The sequence below is a fragment of the Cynocephalus volans genome, chromosome 6 (assembly GCF_027409185.1).
Source record: "Cynocephalus volans isolate mCynVol1 chromosome 6, mCynVol1.pri, whole genome shotgun sequence".
In the NCBI taxonomy this organism is placed as follows: Eukaryota; Metazoa; Chordata; class Mammalia; order Dermoptera; family Cynocephalidae; genus Cynocephalus; species Cynocephalus volans.
The window spans coordinates 96,434,207-96,461,739 of record NC_084465.1 but is presented as its reverse complement, the minus strand read 5'-3'; the positions used below and the strand labels follow the sequence as shown (position 1 = coordinate 96,461,739).

The window sequence follows — 27,533 nt, the reverse complement described above, 5'->3', positions numbered from 1 at the left end:
CCACCTCCGCCTCCTCGCACTGACTGGATAAAGTGTCCGGTGGCTTCTGTGTTTCCTATGCTGGGCACTTGCTCTCAAGTCCCCACTCTCCCTTTCGGAGGGAGACCTGCACTAGCTCATTCCCGAGTCAGGGCAGGGACGGGTGTGGAGGCTCTGGGGAGAGGTTCCCCCACATAGGCTGCAGAAGGGCCGTGGGCCCCAACTTCATGCTCCCTGGCACCTCTACACACGCGCCTTGCTTTGACTGTTCATAGATCTCATTTTCCAACCCGTCGGCCTCCCTGTGTGGAAGATCCCCCGCCTCCACCTCCACGTGGGCACCCTAGTCTTGTGCCGTGGGGGAGATGAGAGCCCCATGACAGCACTGGGTCAGAGTCAGAGGCTGAGGAAGGGAAGTGGAGGCAGAGACAGGGATGGGAAAGGGCCGAGCGCATAGTGTTTGGTTTAGAACTGGGTAACCCACCGTGCCTCACTGGACATTGCATTTTAAAAGGGATCCCCCCCTTAAACTGTGTCAGAAAAATTTCCAGCTTACGTGTTGTGGCTTTCGTTTTCAGAGTGTTCTAGGTAGAACTGGGGACCCTGAAATTCATAACCTCCCTCAGAAGAGCTGTCCAGACCACCGCTCCCCACTTCATTTCTCTTCATCTCATCAGTGCTTTTAAATGATCCCTGGTCTTTTTTTTTTTTTTTTTTTTTTTTAATTTGAGATAAAATTCACCTGACATAAAGTTAAACATTTTTTAAAAATAGAATTATTTTTTAGAGAAATTTTATATTAATAGCAAAACGGAGTGGAAAATACAGAGATTTTCTGTAGCCGCCCCCTCCATTTCCCCCCCTGCTGTCAACATCCTGCACCTGAGTCACCTGTTACCATCCAGGAACCTACACCGATACATCATTATCACCCAGAATCTGTAGTTCACATTAGGGTTAAAGTTAACCATTTTAGGGCTGGCCGGTTGGCTCAGTTGGTTAGAGAGTGGTGTTATAACACCAGGGTCAAGGGTTCAGATCCCCATACTGGCCAGCTGTACCCCCCCCCCCAAAAAAAAGAAAGTTAACTATTTAAAGTGTACATTTCAGTGGTTTATAGTGTATTTACAACATTGTGCAACCTTCACGTCTGTCTATTTTGAAAACATTTTTATCACTCCCAAATCCCATCTCTAGCAGCAGGACCTCCCCACTGCCTCAGCCCCTACTAACCTCTGTTATACTTTCTATGTGCTTTTCCCTGTTCTGGACACCTCTTATAAATGAAATCAGACACAGTGTGGTCTTCTGTGTGTGGCTTCCTCACTGGGCACCAGGCTTCCCAGGTTCACCCATGCTGTAGCTTGTACCAGTGCTTCAGTCCTTTTTGTGGCTGAGTGACATCACAGTGGTGGGTGGGCCACATTCTGTTTTCCTCCATTGTGGACACTTGGGTGTTTCCATCATCTGCTGTTGTGCCTGGTGCTGCTGCAAGCACGTGTGTGCAGGTTTCTATGTGGACCCATTTTTCAGACACCAACTTCGTGCTGGGCAGCTACAAGACTGAGCAGTGCCCGAAGCCACCGCGCCTGTGCCGCCAGGGCTATGCATGTCCGCACTACCACAACAGCAGGGACAGGCGGCGGGACCCCAGGAAGTTCCAGTACAGGTGAGCCATGGGCCCATGGGCATGGCAGGACCCTGACTCATTTCTCAGGTGTTGGACCCAGTCCTGCAGTCTCCTCTGGCACAGGCTTTGTCTTTATGTTAGGCAGTGGGCCTCACTGCTCTGGGCCCTGTGCTTCTTGCACCCTGGGCAGGTGCAGAGAGCATGTGGCCGTTCCTCAATTTCCCTCCTGATCTGCCCTCCTGTGACCCGTGCACCCCTGCTGCCTGTGTGTGAGAAATTCCCTCACCCGTCCAATGCCAAAGGTTGGACACAGAGACACGACGTACAGTGAAGTGAGACTTCAATTACGGCCTTATAAGGTTCAGGTATCTGAAGGGCAGGCACACGGAAAAGGGTTGTAGCAAGCAATTTATTCCCTAGTGCGCAAGTCCCTCCACCCACTTGCTCATTGGCTGTGAGTACTACGGGGTGCACAATATTTCTAACGGCTAAAATTTTTACCTCCTTGCAATACAAGGTATTCCTTTTGGGGCTCAAGACAAGGTCATGAAAAAGGCCCACTTAAGCCCTGTGAAAGGAGAAACACCAGGGAATGAAGAAAACAATGGGGGCTAGTAACCCATTACCATCTCAATAAAACACCCTCCGATAAGTCATTTCTGAAAATGAATCACTTCGATTATTTTCTTACATGGGGGTGCCTCTCGGATGCCAGGTGGGGTGTCTTTTTTCCAAGCTGGTTGTACCAGCGCTGCCCACTCTGGGTTCTCGCGGTGAGGCCTCCCCACTTAGCACCATCGCTCCTCAGGAGGGGAAGGGTGTTAAAGGGCAGTGGCTTGTTGGAGGTGGGACGAAGGCCCCAGCTGTAGGGACGTGTGGTGTCTTGTCGCTTCTAGCCATCAGGGCCCTTCTGGCTTAATTGGAACTTGGGATCGATTCTGCCTTCAGAGCTGGAGGCTGAGAGTCCCGGGGTCAGACAGCCGAGCTTCACGCTCTGCAGTGGACTCGGGGCCTGCCCCTACTTGCCCAGTCCTGACTGTCCTCTGGGTTTGGGCCTCATTGGACTTGTGCACTTGGGGGTCCTGCTCTCTTCCAAAGCCATTTTCTCCCCCTCATCCTAAACTGTTTTTTTCTTTTTCTTTTTTTTTTTTTTAACCTTGCCAGATTGCCTTCAGGTTTGCCGTCTGCACCTGGGGTTGTGTCCAACCTGGGCCATCACCTCCTTTGTCTTCCGGCCCTGTTTTCAGCGTTCAGCTTTTTCTTTGAGCAAAGAGCCGCCCTCTCCTCTTTTTAATAATTTGACACTGCCCCATGTGCCCAAGGCGACACCTGTTCTTCTGAAAGGAAAAGGTAGCTGGTGTGTGATGATCATGGTTCTTTCTGCAGGAGTTTCAGAGTTGAGGGACCTGAACTGCTATAGAATACAGAACCGCAAACCAGTGTCTATAAGCTGTCATCACCATGTGTCAATACTGCTTATTGAAGGGATAGAAAATTGTAAAAGAAAAAAAAAGGCTTCTTTTCCATGGGTGGTAATTTTTTCTTTAAATCCAAATAAGTCACAGTAAAGCTGTTAGAAAATACATGAAGAACAGAGGACGTTGCCGACTTTGGTAATTGCTTAGGGTTTCAGATCATAGGATCAAAAGGCTCAGGTTCTATTTGCAATGATCACACAGGAGACAGAGTCTCCTAGCTGCGGCTCCCGGCTCTGGTGAGGTGTGATATTGGCCCAGGCCGCTCTGACTCAGACGCGTGTTAAATGTTGTGAAAAATGGGCACAGAAATCTGGGATTCCTTCTGGCTTTACACTGGGGTGACCTGGATTTGTCGTCCTCACTGAGGAGGAAGCTAGGTCCTTCAGGTGCCCTTTGCCACGGCCCCTCGTGGTGCGAGCCAGCACGTGGACAGGCTTCGACATCACAGGTACCAGGAAGGGGGCGTGTTCTTGCGTGTCCCCAGTGACATGTCCTATCCCTAGGTCTACGCCCTGCCCCAGCGTGAAGCATGGTGACGAGTGGGGGGAGCCCTCGCGGTGCAGCGGTGGGGATGGCTGCCAGTACTGCCACTCCCGCACGGAGCAGCAGTTCCACCCCGAGGTACGGGTTCAGGCGGGTCCGGGAGGCTCCCTCTTTGTGTGTGGGGTCCCCAAGACCACCCTCAGGTTCAGTGATTTGCCAGAAGGACTCAGAAAAGCCACGTGGTCATAGTACCATTTATCATACTGGAAGGAAAGAGATTAAAATCAGCCGAGGAAGGATGCGCCTGGGGCAGGGCCAGGTGAGACCAGGTGCGAGCTCCAGGTGTCCCCTCTCTGTGGAGTCACGGAGAGCACTTGATTCCCTCTGAATGAAATGTGCTGACATATGTGCAGGGCTGCCAACTGGATACTCTGCCCTAGGCTTGGTGCCAGGGTTTTCACTGGGGTTCGGTGGCACTGACCTTAGTCTCTAGCACCTCCAGAGGCTGAACTGACAGCAGGAGGCCATAACCTCACCGTAAATCACCTTGTGAGATAAACTCCCCAGCATGGCCCAGCCCCCGGGTGAACAGACACTCCCACCAGGCAGGACATTCCAGGAGCCTAGAAGCCGCCACTAGGAGCTGGGCAAGGGCCTGCCCTTCCTGTGGACTGTGCAGGGTGCAGACAGCCCAGGACCACCGAGTCCATGTGTTGATGCACAGTCACTGAGCAGAGCACACCTGGATTTGTGCTAAAAACAAACAGGCAGACGAGCCTCCCTCAGGGTCCTTGAGCCTGCTGGAGAGCTGTGGGGGGTGGGGACAGGCAGGTCAAGAGGAGGGGCCCCCCTGAGGACCCAGTGGGAGGGTGTGGGTCTGGCATCTGACCAGCAAGGCTCACCAAGGGGACACCAGGAGCCTCGAGACTGGTCTGTCCCTTCCCAGATCCAGTGCTGATAACCTTATGAGAGCATCTGTCACCCTAAATGCAGTGGTGGCAGGTCTGGTCATCATACGGATACACATGTTCATGTGACAGGTGTCTCAAGCACCTGCTGTATACCAGGCATTGAATTAGGTGACCTGTCAGAAAACGTGAAGTGGGGAAGATGACCTTGTGTGTGACTTCCCCGACCCTCAGGAACACCTCCTGCAGGCTTACGGTGCTGGGGGTGTGGCAGCATCCATGCCATTTCCAGGAGAAATGATGTGGAGCTTAATTCTCTACAATGTGAGGAAGTCAGCTCTGGTCTTCCACAGAAATCCATTTCCAACCCAGTCTCTACATCTCGTTTTGTTTTTGTGTCCTAGATCTACAAATCTACAAAATGCAATGACATGCGCCAAACCGGTTACTGCCCGCGGGGCCCCTTCTGTGCCTTTGCACATGTTGAAAGTGAGTAGGCAGCCACATGCTGGGTTTGGTCCTCACCCCCTGTATAAACGTGTGGGACTCAGCGACTCTGCACACTGGCCCTGGGCTTTCTGTTCGTCAGAGCAGGCACGGAGGACGGGGAAGGCAGGTGGGAGCTCAGGCTAGGGGCGCCTGGATGTACCATTCAGGGTCCCTGGCTTGGGATGGGGCTAGTACCACATGAGGCCAGGCTCCCTGGGCCAGAACCCTCCCTAACCCCTGCGCCTGCCATGGTCCTGGGCCATTTGGACCCCAGAGTGACCCATGCCTGCAGGCGTGCTGGTCCCTGTGCTAAGTGGCGGGTGCTGGCACGTGCTGGGCTGAGGCCTCCACCTGACTTCTGGGTGGGCAAGGTGTGTCCTTCTGCCATGCACCTGCCATGCATCTTCTCACCTGTGCTTTGCCGTGAGCCTGCCGTCCTGCTGGGCACTGGGTGCCATTGCCCTCGTGGAGAGGGTGTCCATCTACCCCGGCTAGGGACACCAGAGACCCTTGAAGCAAGGTCTGGTCCACTGGCCTCACAGCGAGCACGTGGCTTCTGGGAGCCTTGTGTTTACTGTCCACATTGTGAGGGCTTGGCTTTGGTACCATGTGAGCCCATAACAAGTTCCCAAGGGCAGAAACAAACGCCCTGATGGGAACTCGCGCAAGGACCCAGCACCTACGCCACATTCCTGGGGATTCTTCTTCACAGCTCTAGAGCTCGAGTTCCAGTTTTTGTAGTGTGGTTGCAAACTCAAATTTACTTTCTATGTTTTGTCTTGGTAGGGAGGGCACTGTTCTTGTTCACATTTTAAACTTTGTGTTTTTGGTTTTGGTTTCTGGTGGCTGGCTGGTACAGGGATGGAACCTTGGGCCTTGGTGTTATCAGCACCGACCTGACCATCCAGCCCTAAACCTTTTTTTTTTAGTATTAAAATCATTAAAGACATGAATCCACAGCCCTCGAGGGTCCTGTTGCTCGGGACAGTTCCCGTCCATGTTTTTGGCTGTCCTTTCTCCTGTTGCTTACAAGGGTTATTGTCACAAGACCAGTGCGCACTCTCGGTCTCTGATTGGCAGGGTTTGGGGACTTCCTGCCTGTAGGCTGTCCCCAGCCAGTGGCCCCTCAGAGCCTCCTTTCTCGGCAGAGAGCCTGGGGATGGTGAATGACTGGGGCTGCCGCGATCTCAACTCCACCAACAGCACCACGGCCAACAGCGCCCAGCCTGGAAACGTGAGTGGACAGTGTCCCGAAGAGGGTACTCGATGTTGCTTTGTTTAATGGAATGGCTAGGGACACAGGTGGGGGTGATCTCTGGGTGGTGTTATTGAACAGGCTGCCTGTGGAGTTGGCAGCTCCTTCTAGAAGAGGCTAGTTTGCTGAGTGGATGGAGCTCCCACTCTGCCGTCACACAGACCAGACCAGAGGTCAAAGATCGATGTCCAAGTGTAAGAAATGGAGTTGAAGAGAGCTCACAGAGATGTGGCTAATGTGATGCCTTTTCTGTTTTATGAGACTTCAAGAATTAGCACTTTCAGGGCTGTCCAGTTTGCTCAGTTGGTTAGAATGTAGCGTATAACACCAAAGTCAAGGGTTCGGATCCTGATACTGGCCAGCTGCTTAGGGAAAAAAAAAAAAAAAAAAAGAATTAGCTTTTCTAAATTCTGAGCCAAACTTAGATCTTTATGTATGTGTATATATGTATATAAATATATATGTATATTGGCGGTTTGCCAGTATCAGGATCCGAACTCTGGACCTTGGTGTTATCGATACCATATGTATGTATATTTTTAATTGACCTTTTCTCTGTTTTTTTCCCCCAACATGGATGTTTTTTGTGTTGCAGGCAAAGCGGAGAGATTCACCCGCGGAAGGCAGCCAGAGAGCCTGTGAGCACGACGGCAAGCAGGTACATTTCTTTTTTTTTTTTTTTAAAGATGACCGGTAAGGGGATCTTAACCTTTGACTTGGTGTTGTCAGCACCACACTCAGTGAGCTAACCGGCCATCCCTGTATAGGATCCGAACCCGGGGCCTTGGTGTTCTCAGCACCACACTCTCCCGAGTGAGCCACAGGCCGGCCCTAAGCAGGTACGTTTCTGAGGGTGAGGTGGTGCCTCGCTCTGCTCTAGACGGCGCCCCTTTTGTTAGGGCTGTTCCTGCACGTCCTCGGCCATACTCACTCTGGACTCAAGTCACTTGGTTAGCATCCATTAATTCTGTAATTCTCTTTTTGTTTGTGTTTACGTGTCTTTTGTTTTGATGTTTAAAAATATTTGTGTTGTACTTTGCAAACATCAAAACCAAAACCTCCCAATGTTTTCTCAATGGGGAAACCAGAGGCCCGCATGGCCCATCTGTGCAGGTGTCAAATACCACAGCCCAGGTGGCTTAAACCAGACTGTTATTTCTCATCGTCTGGAGGCTGGACGTCAAGGTACAGGTGGGTCTGGTTCCCTCTGAGGCCACCCTCCTGGGCTTGCAGACAGCGTCTTCTTCCCATGTCCTCACGTGATTGTCCTTCTGTGCGTGTCAGTACCCTGATCTCCTCTTCTCATAAGGATATCAGTCAGATTTGATTGACCTCTTTTTAACCTGATCACCTCTGTAAAGATCCTATCTCCAAATAAGGTCACATGCTGAGGTTCTGGAGGTTAGGACTTCAGCAAATGGATTTGCGGGGGGGGGGGGGGGGGGGGGGATGCAGCTCAGCCCACAACCCTGCCCAAGGCGTTGAAGCAGAGCCCTCGCCTCAGGGTCTTCCTGCTCCCAGGTCACTGTTGAGAGGGGTTCCTGCCTCTGAGCTCATCATCACGTGTTCTTTGAGGTCTGTGTACCACGTGGCCCTCCTCCATCAGGCTGCAGTGGGGGCTGTCCACTGTGCCCCAACCTCAAGGCTTCCCTCTTTTCTTCACAACCTGGCTTACCATATATTGGTTCAAAGCAAGTTGTTTGTTTGGAGAAACAGTTTTGTTTCTGGACTCTGCTGCCCCGAGGACTCCAAGTAGCTTGTTCTCCTTCACTGTGAAAACATGGTGAGAGCTTGGAACGATGTGGATGTCCCAAGGTTCCACTGACCTGAGGTTCCGCTGCTCATCACTTCCTTTCCTGCCTGTGAGCATTGCTTTTGCTCCCGGGCAGGGCACCCAGGCTGTCTTCTCTCCTCTTCCTCCTCGTTTTCTTGATGCACGTCTAAGGGCGTCACCCTGAGGTTTTTTCTCCAAAAGTAGCCAGTTACTTAGTTGCTTATGTAAGAGCTTCCGAAGCACATTTAAAAATCAACAAGATAGTTCAAGGTAAAAATGAACTTAATTTATTCAGTGACTTTTTTGAAAAGAGATCAGAACCAGTGAGGCGTTCATTTAAGAATCTGTACCATGAAATGTCAGCAGTGAACATGGCCTGCAAAGCCTGTCTTGCCTTGGCCAGGGGCTGCAGAGGAAGGGCCCGGAGGAGGAGCCAGGCAGGTGAGCAGAACAGAGAAGTGGGGGACAGGTCCCTGGGTCTCACAGAGGGGGACCCATACACCAGCCTGGCCCAGAAGCCCCGAGAAGGGGTGGGTGCTGCCCCTCCCTCGGGCCATGGCGTCTCTCAGTGGTGGGCGATTCTCCCCGGCTGTCCCCTCACAGGTCCAGTTGGCTTTCTGTGGAGTGTTGGCAGTCTACTGGGGGCTGTGAGCAACCTCCGTGCTTGAACCAGTTTGTGGCGAGCTCTTGTCTGCACTGGAGCCCCTGTCCCATGCCAAAGCCGGGCCCGGAGACAGCGCCTGGTGGGAGCTGGGGTGAGGCCAGTTCCCAGGGGCCTCAGACCAGCTTAGTGGTTCCTGGCCTGTCCCTCGGGAGCCCCAAAGGTTCCGCTGCCATTCGTGGCCAGCGGGCTTTCCCGGTCAGTTAGAAAGACCAGAGCAGCCCCTGGTAGAGGTGATGCATGGACATTGCTCCCTAGACCCTTCCCCTGCCCCTGTGGCCTGGAGGGGGCCAGAGGATGGCACTGGCCCTTTCACGGCTGGGACAGCCGAGTCCCTCCCCTGTGACTGCCTGTCTCCTCCTGCTTTTTCACACGATCGTCCCTCTGTGTGCACACGGCCCTGGTGTTCATCTCTTTTCTTACAGGGACGACAGTCACGGGCCCACCATGAGGATTCCATTTCACCTTATAACTTCTGTCTCCAAATACAGTCACATTGGGAGTTCGGGCTTCCACTTATGAACTTGGGGGTGGGGCACAGTGCCATACATAACAAAGATGTTATGCTAAGCGAAATGAGCCAGATGCAGAAAGACGAACACTGTGTGATCCTGTCATGTGAGGGCCCTAGAATGTCAGACTCATGCAGACGGGAAGTAGAATGAGGGTGCTGGCGGATGGGGAGCTAACGTTTCGTGGGGACAGAGTTTCAGTTTGGGAAGATGGAAAGTTCTGGAGATGGATGGAGTGATGGTTGCACAAGAGCGTGAGTTTACACAAAGCCATAGAACTGTACACTTAAAAGTGGTTAGGATGGTAAATTTTATGTTATATATATTTTACCACAATAAAAAGGAAAAAAACACCTAGCAGACACAGCTGGTGTCAGGAGAAAGTGTAGTGTCCCCAGTGGCCCCTCGCTGGTCCCGTCTAACAGTTTCTGACTCTCCCACTGATGGGACCTCGCTTGACTTGTCCAGTGGTATGTCTGTGACCACTGCATAGCCTTGGGGGGGAAAGACCTATACAGATGTCGTTATTGGTTTTCAGGGTAATGTGGGCCCCTGATGTCTTCGAGGGTCATCCTCCTCTGGTATGATATTTTGGGGTGGAGTCACAGTGTGTCTGACTTCTGCTGGCTCCCAGGCGCCGTCAGTGCAGGTTTGGGAGTCACTTGGGGCAGGGCCTTCTGCCTTGGTCCCTTAGGCTATGGCCCCAAATGGGCTGATGGGGAGCCCCCCCACCCCCCTGCTGTGCACACACCTGGGAGGGGCTGCAGTGTCCAGGGATTCCCAGGCTCATCCTGGTCCGGGCTGTGTGGAGAGACTGAGGCCACTGACCCAGCCTGTGCATAGCCCTTAGACTGGAGCTGCTTGAGGGGGGCTTGCCATCTGCATTGAGCCCTGACTTCCAGGCTCTCTGCACTCTGGGCTCTGGCTTAAAAATCCAGAGGAGACAGGGTACAGGTGCCCCCTCCACCCTGCAGTGCAGGCCATCCTGTAAAGCCAAGCATTGCAAGTGACCTCTACAGCTGAGGCCAGGACCCTTTGAGGGCAACAGTCTCTCCCCTATTTGCGAGGAGGTGCCATGGCCCTGGTGAGGTCCTGGAGTGGAATTCAGTGTGGCTGGGAAGCAAAGTGGGCAGGAGGAGCTGGCAGACAGCTCCAGGAGCTGCCAGACCCAGGCCTCACGGTGACTGGTTGGTCAGGATGTGGTGTCTGAGTGGTCCTTGGGTGGACCTCAGCCTGTGTGGTGTCAATGGCTTCCAAGGGCCTGCTGGCCTACACCCTCCGTGGGAAGGTCGCTGCCCTGCCTCTGAGCTGTTGATTCTGAGCCACAGCTGCTGGATGCGGTGCCCTTGGTGAGCTACTGTGTGTTAGCTCACCCCTCACTGGTTGCTGTTTTCTCAGCCCCATGGGCCTGGTGCCATATCCTTTGCTGGTAGAACAAGTCAGTCCTCTGTCCCATCCAGGCGTCTGTGTCCCCTTCTGGGTGTGGTGCCCCTGGGGCACCTGGTGGGAAGCCCTTCCCAGCTCTGTTAGGTGGGGGGGGGGGGTTGCACCTGCCAGGGAAGGGCCGACCTGCCTTCCACCCCAGGTACAAGACAGAACACCCCCTGGCAGGGGCTTTCAGTGAAATACAGCGAGGCCCAGGACCCATCCTATCGTGTTTCTGGGCTTCTTTCTCTAGAATGTGAGACTCCCGGTGGTCTGCTTGCTGGCTTGCGCTTGGGATGTAATGTGGGTGGCCGTGGCTCTAGGCCTGGTTGGGCGTTCAGCAGGTGGCATGTAGTCACCTGGACCGGGCGTGTGAGTTACTACCTCCCTGACTCTCACCTGGAGATTGGCCTCAGGAGCAAAGAACAGGGGTGGCCTGTGGTCACTTCTGTCACAGCATAAGGGAAAAGAAAGGGGCCCTGGGCTGGCAAGGGCTGCGGGCAGTGGATGAAGAGGCCCACCCGGGACCTGCGTATGGGTGCGCTCTCCAGACAGCAGTCGGAGGGGACTGCCTTCAAAATCAGTAGCAGCGTCTCTGCACCGTGTGCACAGGTGGTCTGAGGAGCAAATCTGTTAACCAGAGCGAAGCTGGAGGATGGGGGAGCAGCCCTGGGAACTCCAGGAGGAAGCCCGGGCTGGCAGCATCCCATGGAGGATGGCCTGTGCCAGATTGCTGTCCCTGATGAGATGTATATCAAAGTTTTTACCACGGACAGTTTTACTTAAGCAGACAAACTCATCAAGTCACCCCCTTGGGATCTGCCTTATAACCCCACCCAAGGTTAACTTTTCCTGTGTTATTTTGAAGCAAAACCGAGATGGTCTGCCATTTCAACAGTAGACGCTTCAGTATGAAAGTCACTCTAACATGGCTTTTAAAAAAATTTTTTAATTTTAACATCAATATACAATGTAGTTGATTTTCGTGTCCCTTTACCAGTTCCATTTTCCTCCCTCCCTCTCCCCCTTCCCCCATCTACATCATATCTGTTCACTTGTTTTAACAAGTTCAAGGAATTGTGATTGTTGTGTCTTCTCCCCCCCCCACCATTTGTTTATGTATTTACTTATTTACTTTAGCTCCCACAAATAAGTGAGAACATGTGGTATTTCTCTTTCTTAACATGGCTTTTGACTCTTCGTTTTGTGATGACCCCACAGTATGCCTTTCCAGACACAGCTGCTGAGACCTGCCCTTGCAGCTCCATCCTGATTCATTTTTATTGCATTTTTCTTGTGTCAAATGTCTTCTACATTACTGGGTATTTATCCAAGATTGTGCTAGTTCTTTTTCTTTTTACCTATCAGCTATCAAATAGAGATAATGAGACTTGCCCCCATTTTTTACTTTTCTTGGGTAATGAGGTCATAGGATCATCCTATCAATGTTTTTGGACGTGGCACCAGCTCCCACTTCCACCCCCAGGGGGACGTTATCTGTGGGGGCCTGGAAAGTGCTCTGGCAGGCAGGCTTAGGCGAGTGCCATGGAGGGGGCAGCTCTGGGCACCTGGGGATGGGGGAGCAGGGCTGGCAGGCTGGAGGGCTTGTCTCTTCCAGCCAGCCCCTGGCCTCTGACACATCTCTCTGCACCTGCTACATTGATTTTTACTGGCAAATATCTGCATTTGAAAATCATCTATTGCAGAAAAACTCATGGGACACTTTCTGGTGTCCTCTCTCTGAGCGAACTGGAGTTTGTGATCTGCCTGTCATGGTTATTGTGGTGAAGTTCGCTGTCTGAGTAGCTCTAGAACATTGAGAAGGGTCACTCTGCTCATGTTGTAGTGCCGTGGCTCTTGCAGGTCCACTTGCTCACCCTTCTGTGTGTTTTTGAACAGAACCACCTTGCTGTGTTCGCAGTGGTCCACCCACTGGCCCCCAGCGTTGGCTCCAGCGTGGCATCCAGCCTGGCATCCAGTGCCGGCTCAAGGAGCTCGTCCCCCACCGCTCTGCCCACACTTCCTGCTCGCGCCCTCCCGCTCGACCCTGCTGGCAACACCGTTGAGGTGGTCCTGGGTAAGCCCACACTCTTCTCTCCCCCACTGCCTTCCTTTCATGCTCATGTTATAGCTTTCTGGGAACAGCTTTTCTCTTTCGGGACACATTACAGAATTGCTCATTTTCGTAGAAAAGCCAGATATGCGTTTTTGGTCACCTGTCACTTTGGTTGTGTCGCACACGAGCCCCAACTCACTGAGCGACTCGGGCAGGGTGCATATGAGCTCAAGCCTTGGCGTGGCAGGCACTGGGGGACAAGGAGCTCCATGGACCAGCCGGGGCTCAGCTGCACACGCCACCAAGGAGCCAGGCAGAGTGGGTGGTGCCTTCCAACACAGAGACCGTTAGAGAATGGGGAGGCTGAGGGATGAATAGAGGAGTGCTGGTCAGCAAGGGCACTGAGAGTGGGGACAGTGACCAGGGTTGGGGGGAGGCGGGACAGAGCCTGAGTGTTGGGCACAGCTGTGAGGGCCGTGGCTGCCAGCCGTGGGAGTCTTTAGCCGCTAGGAGTCACTGAGGGTTTGGGCACTGATGACTGATGACAGACTTCAGTGACCCATCAGGGGGCCTGGCCAGGAGACCAGAGCCCCTGGTGGGGAGGGGCCTAGTGAATGTCCAGGGAACAGAAGGACAAGTGGGCAGACAGATCTCAGCCCCTCAGCCCTGGGCAGAGGCCACGTCTGGGCGGCGGTAAACACCGGGTACACCTGTGGAGGGTTTTGCTTGTACAGGCTTGGGTGAGGGACAGCAGAACCCCCCAAGACTCACACCCTGTGATGACCTGCACCTGCATCTCTGTTCTGACAGTGAAGGACTCAGGGAAGGCCTGTTGATTGTGGTGATTTCCAAGTTCTCTGTCCCTGGGTTGTCTGGGCCCTGGTCAGCTCTGGCCGTATGGCCCCGACCTTTCCCACATCCTGCTCTGCTGGGGACTTGGGGGAGGGAGGTGAGCAGAGGCTTGGAGGACAGGGTGCTAGGGCGCCGTGGCAGGGCTCTCACTCATGGGGCAGCATGTGTGGGCTGGGGACGCAGAGTGAGGGTACCATGTTGACACAGGAGTTGGCCAGTGGCCAGGCCTATGAGGTTCCTGCCAAGAGCACATCAGTTACCCACAGCCCTGATGCCTGTGCGTTGTTTACCATGCCACACAGCTGCCTGTAAGCACCAGCCACGTGGGCCCCTCTGTAGCCCTGCTTGGGACACAGGTTTGAGATGGTGCTGGCTCTGGTGGCTAGGGAGAGAGCATCTTTCCAGCTGCCATTAAGCCCACAAGTCGTGGACCTCAGAGGGACATTAGAGACAGTCTGGTGGCACACGTGGCTCTACTCCCAGCACCACAGCTGGCTCCCAGGGCGTTTCTCAGAACAGCCTGCGCAGCGTTCTTGCGGCCTTGGGGTGGCCGGGCCTTCCCAGCCCTTGTTCACTTGAGGTAGATCCCCATCCTTCCCATTCTTCAAAAGGTAACTTTTCCAAAATGCTGGGGCCTTCTGTGACCAGGCACATCTGCCCCTAAGCCCTGGTGTTTCTACATGGGCTCTGTGTGGGTCTGTTTCACCTGCCGAAGAATCCTCTAGAATTCAGGGCTCCTCCCATGCTCAGGAAGCCATGGGGAGAGTGGGCTTCCTCAGTGACCCACCACCTCCCTGCTGTGGGCTGGGCAGCAGGGATGGTGGCTCTTTGGCCCGAGGTGCTGTGTCAGCAGGTGGTGAAACTGCAGGTACCTTGTGCCAGTGATGGCTCTGGTCCTGTGTCGTGGTTGTGTTTGTCCTGCCCTTGTGTCTGGGCACGTCAGCCACCGATGCCCAGGAGGCGCTGCATGCACACACCAAGGCCACATTCTTGTCCGGCTGGCAGGTCTCCGCCTGGCTTCAGGGCCAGCCTCAAACTTCTGCCCCACTTCTGCTTCTAGTCTGTTTTGAAAATCATCTCCTGCATAAAATGCCTCTCATCAGGGCTTCACCTTAGAGGGTAGTTTATTAAAATCATGTGCACTTCATGGGTGGTATTATGTGTTTTAAGCAAAAACTCACCCATGTGCATCTTATTTCAGCCTGAAATTGGGGGCAAACAAGTTGTTCCTCTTGAGCCACAGAGGTCTCATGAGTTCATTGTACTGGTTTAAATACAAAGCCGCCATCGCAGATGGGCCCTGGACCTTGCTAAGGTGCACCCTCAAATTCACAGGACTCCATCAGAAATTTGGAGGTTGGGGTGAGGCAGGAGGCCCAGTTATCAGAAAGTTTGCAAAATGATTAAAAAAAGAACACAACACAGCGGCAAAAGTCCCTTTAGGGTTCTGGCCTCTGAGCAGGTGCTTGGCCCCTCTGAGGGGGTTGAGATAGTTATTAAAGGGCTGGCCGGTAGCTCAGTTGGTTGGAGCATGGCCTCGTGCCGGCCAGCCACCAAGAACTACATTCTGTGTTGAGTTTTTCTAGAGAATGAGGTGTTCAGCATGAACAGCATTTGGCTAATTTATAAGTGATTTACAAGGCTGATGAAATCAGATCAGTGTGCACATGTGGGCACAGGTATTTGGGGAGTTTTTTATTTTTCTGCCTGGTAATGAGCTGAAAAGCCATTGGCATAAGTGGCGTGTTTTAGGATTTTATTTTTTTACAAATTAGCACAGATTCTGCTTTTTACACATAGCCTATTATAAAGCTACACAACTGCGCCAGTCTAATTGTATGGCTAGGCAATAGTATTGTTAAAGCAATCCATAACTAAAGCCAAAACGTTTCATTATTTTACTAAGTTTCCATTTGTATTGACAGGGCTAGGGCTCAGACCCTTCAAACCCATTGTACAGACTGGGTCACCAGATCCCTCACACGCCAGGCTGGGTCCCCAGACCCCTTACACGCAGGTCCACGCTAGGTAATTGGGAAAGATCCCGGAAGCCATTGGCAGACGACGCGAGCTCAGTCTGCAGTAGTAGCTTACAGCAGCTTACAGCAGCCTCCAGCAGCAGCAGCCTCAGCCTCTCAGAGAGTCTTGGGGGCACTGGCAGCAACAGCTTCTAGCCGCAGTAGCAGCCTCCCCTTGGCCCCCCTGCTAGCATCCCCGGGGCGGGTGTGTGCCATGGATCAGAGCCACTCATCCTTTATCCATCCATAACCCAGGACACCTGGGTGCACATGCACAATTACACTAGACAATAATAAAGGAACACCTGGGCTTACGTGCATATTTACATCAAATGCTTGGCAAGATTCTGAACATCTGAGGGCCCCTGACCATTTTCCTATATTTTCCCAACACCTATTTTCCCCAATCTAAAAAATACTGGTAAAATTTTACCATAACAGAAAAGTACCAAGGAAAATTCAATCCCTGCCCCCAAACAGGTGAGGCCGTAGTCAGCTGTGCTCATCTGAGTGGAAAAAAGAACCAGGTGCTCACTGCTTTGAAAGGGCTTCACTAGACCTGTGTAGACGCCTCTGGTTGACTGGAGTTAGCCAGTCTGTAGTAGTTTTTCCAGCGGATACTTTTATTTAAGGTGCATTCTCAACCTGTTGTAGTATGTCACTGCCACCTTGTAGCACATTCTTTCATCAACATAAATATTTCCTGAACCAACTACCTGGAGGTGAAGAGTGGAGGGTTTTTCCAGGACCAACGTTGCCTTAGTTTGCAGACAGCATATTTTTGTGGTTGCTGCGCTTGTTAAAATAGTAAGCTTTGCCATTGAATGCCAGTCTCACTTTGTCTGTGACCACTCTCTGGAGGTCACATGCAAAGTTATATCCCCATAAGAACCCTTGATGTGGGAGCTTTTCACTGCCCCCTGACCCAGGAGCCCCCCAGGCTCAGGGACATACTGCCCACAATTTCCATGGGCCAGTCTGACCCAAAGTGCCCCCCCTGCCTTCCATGAGGCCCTTCTCTGCTCAAATGTTCTATTACCTGTTTTAGAGGATTTGGGGCTAATGAGGTGTAGCCTGGATTGAATAAAAACAGTGAGTAAACTATAAAATAATAGGTGCTGTTTCCAAACTAATTATGTACTTAAGGGATTTAGTAGAGTCATTTCGGGGCCATCTGACAGAGTTCATTTTCCCTTGCCATCCACTGCATGTGAACAGGTTTCAGGTGAAAATAGTGACCATTACTGCCCAGCTCATTACCAAGAACGGCTGGAAGCCGACGCAGTGCGAGCTTAGCCCTGATGAGCTGGACTGCGACGCAGACTTTGGGGGGACAGGAAGGGCGGCAGGTGGGGGGTGTGCCCTCTGAGTTCATCCTGCCCCCGTTGGGTTGAACGTGGTCTCACCTGAGCGGCTGCAGGTGCGGGCAGGCAGGGCAGGCATGAACGGGAGGAGCCAGGCCCGCGGTGCGGCTCCCGCTGCTTTCAGGGTGAAGACCCCTCTTCACCTTCACAAAACGGGGCTTGGCCCCGCGAGCGTTCTGCATGCTGCATGTCCATCTGTGCCCAGGGAGGGAGAGGTGCTGGTGCTGAGAGAGGGCGCACCCCACCTGAGGGACCTGCCGCGGGGCCGGGCGGGGCGGGGGTGTCGAGGAAACCGAACGGCGAGGTCCGCCCCCGCGCACCTGCCTGCCCGGCCAGTGGCCAGGTGCCGGGGGCGGGGCCTGAGGAGTGTGTGGGGCTGGGACGGGGCCAGTGCCTACCGGAGGCGGGGCTTGAGGCATGTGGGGCGGAGCCTGCGTCTTGTGGGGCTGGGTTGGGGCCAGTGTGTGCCGGGAGCGGGGCGTGGGCGGGGCCTGTATCGCATGGGGCGGGGCGTGGGCGGGGCGCGGGCCGGGTTTGAATCGGCGGCGGCGGCTGCGGCGGCGCGGGGCGGCCGGATCGTGAGTCAGCAGCCGCGGCGGGCCCCGCGTGCGGGCCGTCGTTACTCGGCGCAGTGCCGCGGGCGGTGCGCTCTCTCCTAAGGTGCGTCCGCCCCAGATGCGCTCCTCTAAGGTGCGCCTCCCCAGCCCTTCCCCCCAGGTGAGCCTCGTCCCGGCGCGGCGCCCGCGTCTCGGGCCAGGTGCAATCGGTTCCCGGTTTCTTGGGGGTGCGGAAGGAGGTGGCCGCCCCCGTCCCCTTTCGGGGACCACCCCTCCGTCCTTCGCTCGGCGGCCCCAGAGTGGGCGCCCGGGGGACAGTCGTCCTCTCTTGGCCCGGCCGGCGGCGTAGCTTAGGCGGTGGGTCCGGGCCGTGTTCTGTCCCGCTGCGAGTGGCCGCTGCAGGTGGGAGCTCAGGAGGCAGGTGAGTGGTCTGCCGGGGCTCCTCGGTCCTGTGGTTAAGCAAAGTCGGTTCTGGCTGGGCATCCTTCACTCCGTGGGCGGGGGCGCAGCCTGCCCTCTGCGGGGTCCCGGTCCTGGCCTTTGATTTCTGCAGTCTGTGTGGCTTGTCGCCGTCCGCCCCTGACCCCAGGGGACCGCGGCGCCTTGTGAATGTGCTGTGTCACCCCAGGAGCATGCCGTGCCAGGGCCGTTACTCAGCAGCTTTCTGCTCATTCCTCGTTAACATCCAGGCCCCCCTTGGTAGTTGGGCAATGCTGGTTCTGGGTCAGGTGGCACCGTGGGGCCCTTGCACTTAGTTTATGTAACCAGGTTCACCTAAATTTCGAGTGTTTTTAAAAATCATCTTCTCTTAAGAATATTTCTGAAGGTCTGAGTCTGATCTTGAGGAACAGTGAGGTGAGAGAAGAAGAGAGAGACTACTGGTGAGGAGGAGGGCCGAGACGTCCTGGGAGCAGATGTCTCCCCACCTGGTGCCCCAAGGGTCCCCAAGGAGTGGTGCCCCCTGGGGCCCTCCTGGTAGTGCTAGTCAAGTTTTGGTGCCAGCTCACTGCTCTTCACAGGCACTTGGCTCTGAAGTAGGGCTGGAGACTCTGGGGGGCCATCCAGGGGCTCCTCAAACATCTCCTCTCCAGGAAACTTTCGGTCCCCAGTGCAGGGTGAGTCAGTCCCTGAGTTAGGTTGTGGCTGACGCGGGGCGCGGTTGCCTTCTGAGTGTGCTGTGATTTGTTGGGTGAGGGTGAGCGCTGTGCGGGCTTCTGTCCCAGTTTGGCTCCTGTGTGTGAGCTGTGCCACCTCTGTGCCTGGGGGCGGGCTACGCCAGGGCAGCAACGGGAGCACCCTTGTGCTGAGTCACAAGGAGCTTGGCAGATTAAGTCACTTCAAGGGGAGAACAGGCTTCTCCATTCCGGTTCCCTTCATTCATTCCTTTATGCCTTTGTTCATCAAGAAGAGATGTCAGGCTCCGTGAAGGGACCACTCCAACCTGGTTCCAGGCCTCCAGGCACAGAGGGCTAAGCCCAGGTTGCTAGTCCCAGCTGACTAGCCCATCCAGGGCAGGGACCCACTATGAGCAGACCCCAGGCCAGCGTATGAAGGGTGGGCTTGGGTCTCACCCCACAGTTTAGCTCCAGCATGGGGAGCATGAGGAGCATGAAGGGGGCGCCAGGCAGGCCTGGGGTAGAGGGTCTGCCCCTTCAGCCAGTGTTGGTCCAGGTGCCCCCGTACTGTGTGGGCTGCCACTTTCAGGAATGGAGCCAGGGGGATTCCAAGCAGAGTTTTGGAGGCTGAGCAGATCTCCTGGGAGGAGTGGGGCTGTTCTTGCTGAACGGAAGCACTGCAGGGCCATGGTCCACTATAGCGCGGCTGGCTGTGGAGCTGGGATGGGAAGTCTGCTGGGGGGTTGGGGGGCAAGTGAGGGAGGGACCCACAGGGAGCCTTGACCAGCATGCTAAGGGGCTCAGGCTCTATTCTTCCGGGGGTGGGGGTGGGGAGGAGACATGATGGGGTTGTTGTCATAGAAAAGTCACTCCTGGGATGGCTCAGGCTGCATGTGTGGGGGTAACCACAGAGCTGGCCAGAGGATGCACAGTGCAGTGAGGGCTGGGACTGGGCCTCAGCTGGTGTGGGTTGAGGGGGGAGGAGGAGCTGAGGGTTCCCACCAGGGTGGCATCTCGTGTGGAAGGGACCCTATGGTGCACCAACTCTCCTCTGCATGCAGAGTTTGAGGAGGCACTGAGATGGGGCTGTAGGAACACAGCCTGGAAGGGGGGATGGGCAGGACACAGTGGGGGTGTCTCTGGGTGTTTGTTCCGCAGAGAGATAAGTCTAAGTCCTAAGCCCCAGGACCTGTGAATGAGGCCTAATTTGGAAATAAGGTCTTTGCAGATGTAATTAAGTTGAGGTCATTGGGTGGACCCTAATCCAATGACTGGTGTCCTTATAAGAGGAAGGAATTTTTAGGGCTTTTTTTTTCCTGGGTGGCTGGCTGGTATAGGGATCTGAACTCTTGACCTTGGTGTTATAAGACTGTGCAGTAACCAACTGAGCCAACCAGCCAGCCCTAGAAGGAGGAATTTGGACACAGACATACAGAGGTCACATAAGATGCAGGCAGAGACTGGTGTGACAAAGCTACAAGCCAAGGAGCGCTGGGAGCCACCAGAAGCTGAAAGAGGCAGGAAGGAGCCTCCCCTGGAGCCTCCAGACGGAGCGCGGCCCTGCCCACACCTTGATCTCAGAAACCTCCCAGTTTGTGGTCCATTTTTACAGGGCAGGCCCAGGACACTAACACCCCTGATCTCCGGGCTGTTATGAAGCAGCTGCCTGTTGAATAGGAGGTACTTACTCCAGGAAGCACTGCAGAAGCGTGGAGGGAGGGCACCCGCAGCAGGAGGAGCCCTCAGGAGGAAGGGCCTGGGCCATCAAGAAGTGGAGACCTGCTCTGTTCTCTGTGTTTTCTCTCTGATGGTTTTTTTGCCAAAGAAGGGCACGGGCTCTGTGCCCAGGGCCCCCCCAGTAACTGCATTCTGTCTCTCATCCTTTGCTGTGGCCCAAGGACATCAGGTGGGTTAAGAACCAGCATGAGCTGGTCCTTGTGTGCCTGTGAGGTCAGATGTTACAGTCGGGCGTCTTTGGACCCAGCCACATGAGATACTACCCTGTGGAATGCTCGTCTTCTGTTGTTTTCATGACGGTTGACTGTGAGCGGGAAGTAGAGGACTGAGTGGTTTCAGGTGCTGCTGGCCTGGGGCCTGCCCCTGCCTCTCACCTGACAAACGTCCTCACAGGGTTAGGCATCTGTGGTAGGGTCACTGGCTCCCAGTCTCCAGGGGGTTCTTGGCCCACCTGCTACCTGCCTGTTCATATCTTTTCTGGATGAAACCTTCAAGAGTCCTTAAAATTTTCACTTGAATGGTCTCTCCATGGGAGTGAGCAGACTCTCGCTGTGTGCCGCTGTGTGCTGTCTCGGATCCCCAGGGGAAAGTGGTCCCCTGCTCCAGGGTCCTCCTCCCCGCAGCTAGGATGTGGTGCGGCGGGTGGGGGTGTGTGTGATGGTTTTCTTGCAGGTGGTTTAGCAGCCTGGCCTTGGTGCCCTGGAAATTCCCCTCCAGGCAGACTCTGAATGTGAGTTGGGGTCTGGGAGTCGCGCACTGGAGGTGGGTGATGGGGCTCTTGCTTCCAGCTGTCAGTGTCTAACCCTGCATGCCCAGGCGCTGTCTCCGCCCCACTGGGCTGCGGGAGCACATTCTCCACCTGTGCAGTGTGGTTGTGAGCAGGGTGGGACAGTGCTTGTTCTGCAGGCTACTGTGAGGAACAAGTCCATGAACGAAGGCGGAAGTGGGTTAGGGTTAGTGCTGCCTCCATACCAACAGTGCCTGTGTGCACAATGAGCCCATCTTGGGAATTAAGAGCGTTTGGCCGCTTCCAAGCTGGTCCACTGAGTGCCAGGCATCAGATGAGGGATATGCCCCGTGGTTGGCTCTTGGGGTCCCCACGGGGGCTGGAGTGGAGCTGACTGGTCCTCAGACGAGGAGCTCAGACCTGGACAGGCAAGACCCAAGGTCTGTGCATGGCATGCAGGCTCCCCACACCTCATATGTGGCTGGGACTTACATTCTTGGAAGTCTTGCTTCTCTTAGCCTCTATTTCCTGCTAATTATGGTAATAAAAACTCCCTTCATCTGAGAAGGCAGCAATTCCTCTGCATGGCTACAGGTGGGCTTCTGTCCCTGCGCCAGCCCCTCTCTTGTCGTGGCATGTCCTCCACTTGGCTCTTCTGAATCCAGCTGTTTTCGATAGTCCCGGAAGCCATGTCTTTGCTTCTACAAGTTCTGTTTCCCAGGACAGCCCCTGTGCAGTACAGAGGCTGTCACCCTGACATGGCTACTGGCCCCTCGCAGACAGGATGCACTCCCAGGGAGTCTTTGCTGCAGTGGGCTGTGGGGACAGTGAGATCACAGGAGCCCTGGTGGACTGGGCTGGGGCGTGCCAAGGGCTGGAACTTGACCTGAGGCATTGGGGGGCAGCGACCACCTTTTTACCTCTACCGAGCACCACTTGTTCTGAACAGAGCAGTAGCAGCCTCTGTGAGCGGTTTTGACATGATGTTACTTGTCACGGTCCAGGGGACACTGACGCTTGGCACTAGGTAGCTTAGAGGGGCTGGCAGAGGTGTAAGCTCCAGGAGCTGGTGTGCTGACCTGGTGTAGGGAGGTTTGACACAGGTCCCCAGTGGTGCAGATGCATAGGCTGTGGAGACACCATCTGTCCCAGGCGAGGACAGGAGGAAGGGGGCTGGGGGTTCTTTGAGAATAGGTAGGGATGGCTTTGTGGCTTCTTGAAGTGGGATTTGGCAACACACCATGCGTACCAGGCATCAGTGGGGAACCCATAGCCAGCAGGGGGTGCAGAGCTGGGCCACACAGGAGAGATGGCTCAGAGTGTACGGGGAGAACCAGGACCCAGAGGTGGGCAGGGGAGAGAGTTGCCAGCACAGCAGAGCCTTGTTCTGTGAATTCTGTGCCACTGAGGTCTCCCCGTGGACTTGGCCGTGACTTTGGGCTGGGAAGGCAGCTCTGGCCCATGGGGCATGTCTCAGGAGCCCCTGCAGCCCTTGCCCTGTCCCCTGGCACTCCTCAGAAGGTGGCATGGGCTCTGTCATACCCAAGGGCTGGATCTTCCAGCCTCTCCCTGTCCCGACTGCTGTGCCACCACCACGGGAGTTTATTTGGGGGCTGGGGGCCTGATCTCAGCCACCCTGGGACAGCTTCCTGATCCTGGAGGCACTGCTCACTGCTCCAGGGCAGGGCAGGCTGCTTTTGAGGGAAAAGGCTCTTGCAGGGAATGTCACCTGGGGACGCAGCAGCCTTGGGGCCAGCAGTCCAGCCTACAGGGAAGGGCTAGTGACAGCTTTGGAGGTGGGGCTAGCAGGATGCGGTCACCCTGATAGGAGGCACCAGGGTACCTCCTGGAAGAGGATGGTGGAGATGACCCTGCCCCAAGGCTGGCTGGGCTGGGGCGTGGGGGCCCATGGGTAGGACCCTGCCCAATGTTGGGAGTGGAAAGAACATATGTGTCTCTGCTGCTCTGATGGGGCAGCCCTGTGTGGCTTGCTGCGGGTGGGGATCCTGGCTCTTGTTCAGCCGTTATGGCATTGGAATAAGGTACTCCGCACAAAGTAGCCTTTGAACCGCTTGCTAATGGGAAGCCACCTCCTGGAAAATTTAATAGGTGAATATGTTTATTTGGTTAAATTTTAACCAGCGATTAGAAATGTGAATGGACAGGAGAAGTAAAGTTGGGGAGAGGAGCAGCAGAGCAGGTCACCGGGCCTCGGAGCCTCATCCTGCTGGAGGCACAGCGGTGGCAGCAGGGTCTGGGGAAGGGTGCTCACTTCTCCCCAACCCTAAGCCCAGGGTTTCCACTGCTCCTGTAGCCCAGGGCCTCCCCTGGCGTGTGGGTGACGCGATGTTTTCTTTGACAGGTTCTGCTTTAGATTTGCATCTTGGTGACATAAATATTGCATCCCTAGATAAAGACCTGGAGGAGCAGGACAGCCGTGACCTCGGAGGGTCAGGTGAGCCTGCCTGTGCCTGGTGTCTGGGGCTGTGTCTGCTGGCCTCTTCTCTCCCCCTGCCCCCTCTTCTTCGTGGCACACAGACCCCTCGGCACCTCTCTCTCCTCCTCTGCCACCTGAGCAGGGTCAGCTTTCTGTGTTTTCCTCAGTTTACCCATGTTAGCAAAGTGGCCCTTGCAGAGATGGCAGGCTCTCGTCATATGCGAAATCATTTTCTTTGACCTGAAAGTCCACCTTTTCCTTCTGACGTTGACAGAAATTAAACCATTTCGGGGGCCCTAAAAGTGCTGGCAACACCTGGCAGTGGCCAAGTTGGCTGGACAGGGCCCAGTAGTGTCTGGCCTTTGGCTAAGATCCCTTCTGAATGGGTCATTTCAGCTGTGATGGTGTGACCACTGGGGGTTCTGCTGGCTCCCCACTTCTGGGTGGCAGCTGCTGGCCTGGGTCCCCACCCCCAGGGTCCCCCAGTGTCTGTCTTCTGTGGCTGCTGCCCCCAGCTCATAGGAGCTGTTTCCCATGGCAGAGGCCTGGTGCTGCCTGCCTCCTGCTAACTTGGCTCCTCCGTTTGTCCAGGTTCCCGGTCGCTGGCTGGCTCGGCACCTGTCACCATCCCAGGCTCTCTGCCCCGCTCCCCGTCCTTGCACTCATCCTCATCCCTGTCCACCTCCCCGCTCAGCTCGCTATCCCAGTCACTGTCAGGGCCACTTGTCTCCACGGCCATGACGCCCCCCCAGCAGCCGCCGCCCCTCAGGTCGGAGCCGGGCACTCTGGGCTCCTCAGCCTCGTCCTACAGCTCCCTAGGTGAGTTGCTTGGGCCTGGGTCCCTCCTGCTGCTCTGCTTCCCAGAGCAGATCCTGGGTATTCTTTGTGGGGCTGGGGCTGGGCCTCAGAGGTGCTACCAAGGTGTTCACGCTTGTCCTGAGCTGCTGGCTCCCTAGCCTGCTCGTGGCTTCTGCTGGTCTGCTGTCCGCACTGCGGCCCGAGCGGCTTCCTGCAGTGGCCCCCAGATGCTGCTGTTACCCCCGAGGCCTAGATTTGGTGTTCTTCTGTGCATGTGCGGGCACAGTGCAGAGGTGGCAGGATGGGCAGAGATGAGACCTGCGCAGGAGCAGATGCGACGGACAGGAACTGTGCCTTTGCCTGTCATTCAAGTCGTGTTTTTATTAAAAATATTATTTCTCTTAGTGATTTGTTATATCTTAAAAGAATCAACATTTTTAATATATCTGCTTTAACCTCTAATGCCACATATGTCATAGATGTCACCCGTGTGAACGAAAGGTCTCTGGGGCCCTCAGAGACCTGTAAAGGGTTCCTGAGACCCACTGCTCCACATGATGCAGTCATGGGAACTCTGAATTCAGTTTCCTTTTTTGTTTAAACTCCGCAGGTGGTGGGCAGGGGTCGTTGTCAGCTGCCTCTGCTGGCCCCTTGCACCCCCAGCGCCTCTTCCTGAGCCACTGGACCTCCCCTGGGGCGAGCCTGGCTGGGGTCTGGGAACCAGGCCGAGTGCCAGGTTGGCCACGGCCAGGGCCCAGGAATGGTGTCTGCAAACCCCGCCAGTCAGTGTCATCTCCGTCTCTCCCACACTCAGGCTTGAACGGTGTCCCTGGGAGCATCTGGGACTTTGTTTCTGGCAGCTTCTCTCCCAGCCCGTCCCCCATCCTGAATGCAGGCCCCACACCCTCAAGTGCAAGTCCAAATGGTGCTGAACTGGCACGGGTCAGGCGGCAGCTGGATGAGGCCAGGAGGAGGATTAGGCAATGGGAGGAGTCCTGGCAGCAGGTGAAGCAGGTGAGCTGGGGGTGGGTGGAGCTGGCTGTGCAGGTAAGACCAGGTGACAGTGGGTGTATGGAGAGGGCTCCCTGGCTGCCTCCACACCAGCCCCCTGGGTTTCAGGCCTGTGACGCATGGCAACGAGAGGCTCAGGAGGCCAAGGAGCGCGCCCGTGTAGCAGACAGCGACCGGCAGCTGGCACTGCAGAGGAAGGAGGAGGTGGAGGCCCAGGTGAAACAGCTGCAGGAGGAACTCGAGGGCCTGGGCCTATCATCCTCACTGTCTGGGCTGCGGAGCTGTGGTGACATCGGCACCATCCCTCTGTCCAAGCTGCACTCCCTGCAGAGCCAGCTGCGCCTGGATTTGGAAGCTGTGGACGGGGTGAGTCCCGATCAGCCCTGGTGAGGGTTCCTGGGGGGATGATGTGCTGCGAGAGCCCCAGCACCCTGACCAGCACTGCCGATCCTTCTGCCCCGTCCCTCACCTGGCTCCCGTCCTCTTCCCCATCTCCCTGGCAGTGTGTGCTTCCTGTCCTGTGGGGCTGGCCCTTCACTTCCTTTCTAAAATCTTCCACATCCACCCTCTCCCCTGCTCCCTCCTGCCAGTGAACTTCTCGTGGAGAGTGCGGCCCCGTCCCACCCCTTGAGGTGTGGTTGAACAGCGTGTCACGAAGCCACGGCTGCATCTGGGTGCCTCAGAGTGACTCTCAGGGTCACTGGGTACCGCCTCTTGTTCTGTCATTTTATTGTAAAAACCACTGAGCTCCTCTAACACCAGGTTCTCTCCTTGTTAGAGCTCAAAGCATCTGGAAGCTTCCACAGCCCTGCCTCTTGCACATATACTCTCCACTGACTGTGTCCATGGCCTGGCTGTGATGTGCTCCCCCCTCACTCCCCACCAGGCACATTCTCCGAGGTTCTGGCTGCTCTTGGCTGGAGGGTCCTGCTAAGCCCCCCACCTGGATGCCCAGCCGCTGCAGGTCTCAGGCCCTGCCTGGCTGGCCCCTCCTCTGTGGCTGTGGTGGCTCAGTCCTGTGCCTGGTGTCTCAAGTCACAGGGTCTCCCACCCATGGCTGCTTTTGGTGGCCCCTGGCCAGGGTGTCTACCTGGGCATCTCCCCAACCCTGCCACTGTTGCTGGCAGCCAGTAGTCTGAAGGTGCTGTCCAGGGTCTTCCTGTGGCCTTCCTCTGCCTCCTGGGAAGGCCTTGGCTCCACCCAGGCAGGCAGCCTTGGTGCTGGCCTGAGTGTGGCCTGGCCTGGGGATGGTCTTCCTGAGCCCCGCCAATGGCATCTCTCCCCACAGGTGATCTTCCAGCTCCGCGCCAAGCAGTGTGTGGCTTGCCAGGAGCAGCCCCGTGGCGCCACACTGCAGCCCTGCCAGCACCGGGTTCTCTGTGAGCCATGTGCAGCTGGTGCACCTGAGTGCCCCTACTGCAAGAGCCAGCCCCTGCAGTGGTGACCCGCAGCCGGAGGCCATGCCCGCCTCCTGGTGAGCATTGCCTGGGGAGTCTAGCCCTGCTCATGAAGACGCAGCATCGTTGTTCAACCTGGTGCCACCGATAGGACCGCGCTGTGGGCTCATGCCCACTCCTGACCTGACAGCCCTTTGTATTACGTATGTTTATCTACTGTGTTCTACCGAGAGTTTCAAGGTATTCTCCTGAAAGATGGCAACAGCAAACCCACAGACAAAGCTGTCTATCTCTGCAGGGCTCATGGTGCGCGATCTGGGTGGGCAGAGTCAGCAGGCAGTATAATCACACCAGTTTGCAATCCTGACTCTACTGTGACCGGGCCACTGGGAGTTGGGGTCTCGTCAAAAGCACTTTGTACACCAAGAACTTTAGTTAGACATTATAAATTGCTATAAGCTGCTTCCTAGGTTCATGTTTTTTAATATGCGACAATATGAAGCTTTATATATGTGTACTGTGAACTTAAAATATTTCCTATCAGTTTATGTTAATTCATAGTATGGTAAATAGATTTCATATTCTGAAACTAGTACTTATGAAATGAACATTTATCTAGTAGTAAGAAATACCTAGGATTTTTACAGTTTTCAAATTAAGTGCAAATAGTATTTATAAGCAGAGTGATACTGAAAAACACATATACATTTAGATGTTTTTAATTTTATGGAAGGAACTAATTTTCCTAAACATGTGCATGTGCACATATCACTGGAATTTTTATTCCAGTATTGTGAAATGACGTTGAGAGCCCTATCATGTATTTATGTGATCCGTGGCCACTTTTCTAAGTGCCTGTGCCTTGCAAAA

General features: G+C 55.0%; 1 protein-coding gene across 3 annotated transcripts in view; it reads left to right on the top strand.

Annotated features, from left to right (window-relative positions):
• Positions 1-27,194, top strand: part of UNKL (unk like zinc finger) — a 39,966-nt gene extending 12,772 nt beyond the window's left edge. Inside the window, exons 5-15 of one of the 3 annotated variants that reach the window (XM_063098987.1) lie at positions 1,513-1,648; positions 3,591-3,708; positions 4,883-4,967; positions 6,116-6,201; positions 6,818-6,880; positions 12,494-12,671; positions 23,383-23,475; positions 24,049-24,276; positions 25,070-25,269; positions 25,375-25,632; positions 26,555-27,194. In XM_063098987.1, the coding sequence (XP_062955057.1) occupies positions 1,513-1,648; positions 3,591-3,708; positions 4,883-4,967; positions 6,116-6,201; positions 6,818-6,880; positions 12,494-12,671; positions 23,383-23,475; positions 24,049-24,276; positions 25,070-25,269; positions 25,375-25,632; positions 26,555-26,710 (1,601 nt within the window). In that variant the 3' untranslated portion in view covers positions 26,711-27,194. Of the gene's footprint in view, positions 1-1,512; positions 1,649-3,590; positions 3,709-4,882; positions 4,968-6,115; positions 6,202-6,817; positions 6,881-7,001; positions 7,062-12,493; positions 12,672-17,797; positions 17,863-23,382; positions 23,476-24,048; positions 24,277-25,069; positions 25,270-25,374; positions 25,633-26,554 lie in introns of those variants that run through there. The other 2 variants (XM_063098988.1, XM_063098989.1) reach the window with 2 other exon arrangements.
• The last annotated feature ends 339 nt before the right edge of the window (positions 27,195-27,533 follow it).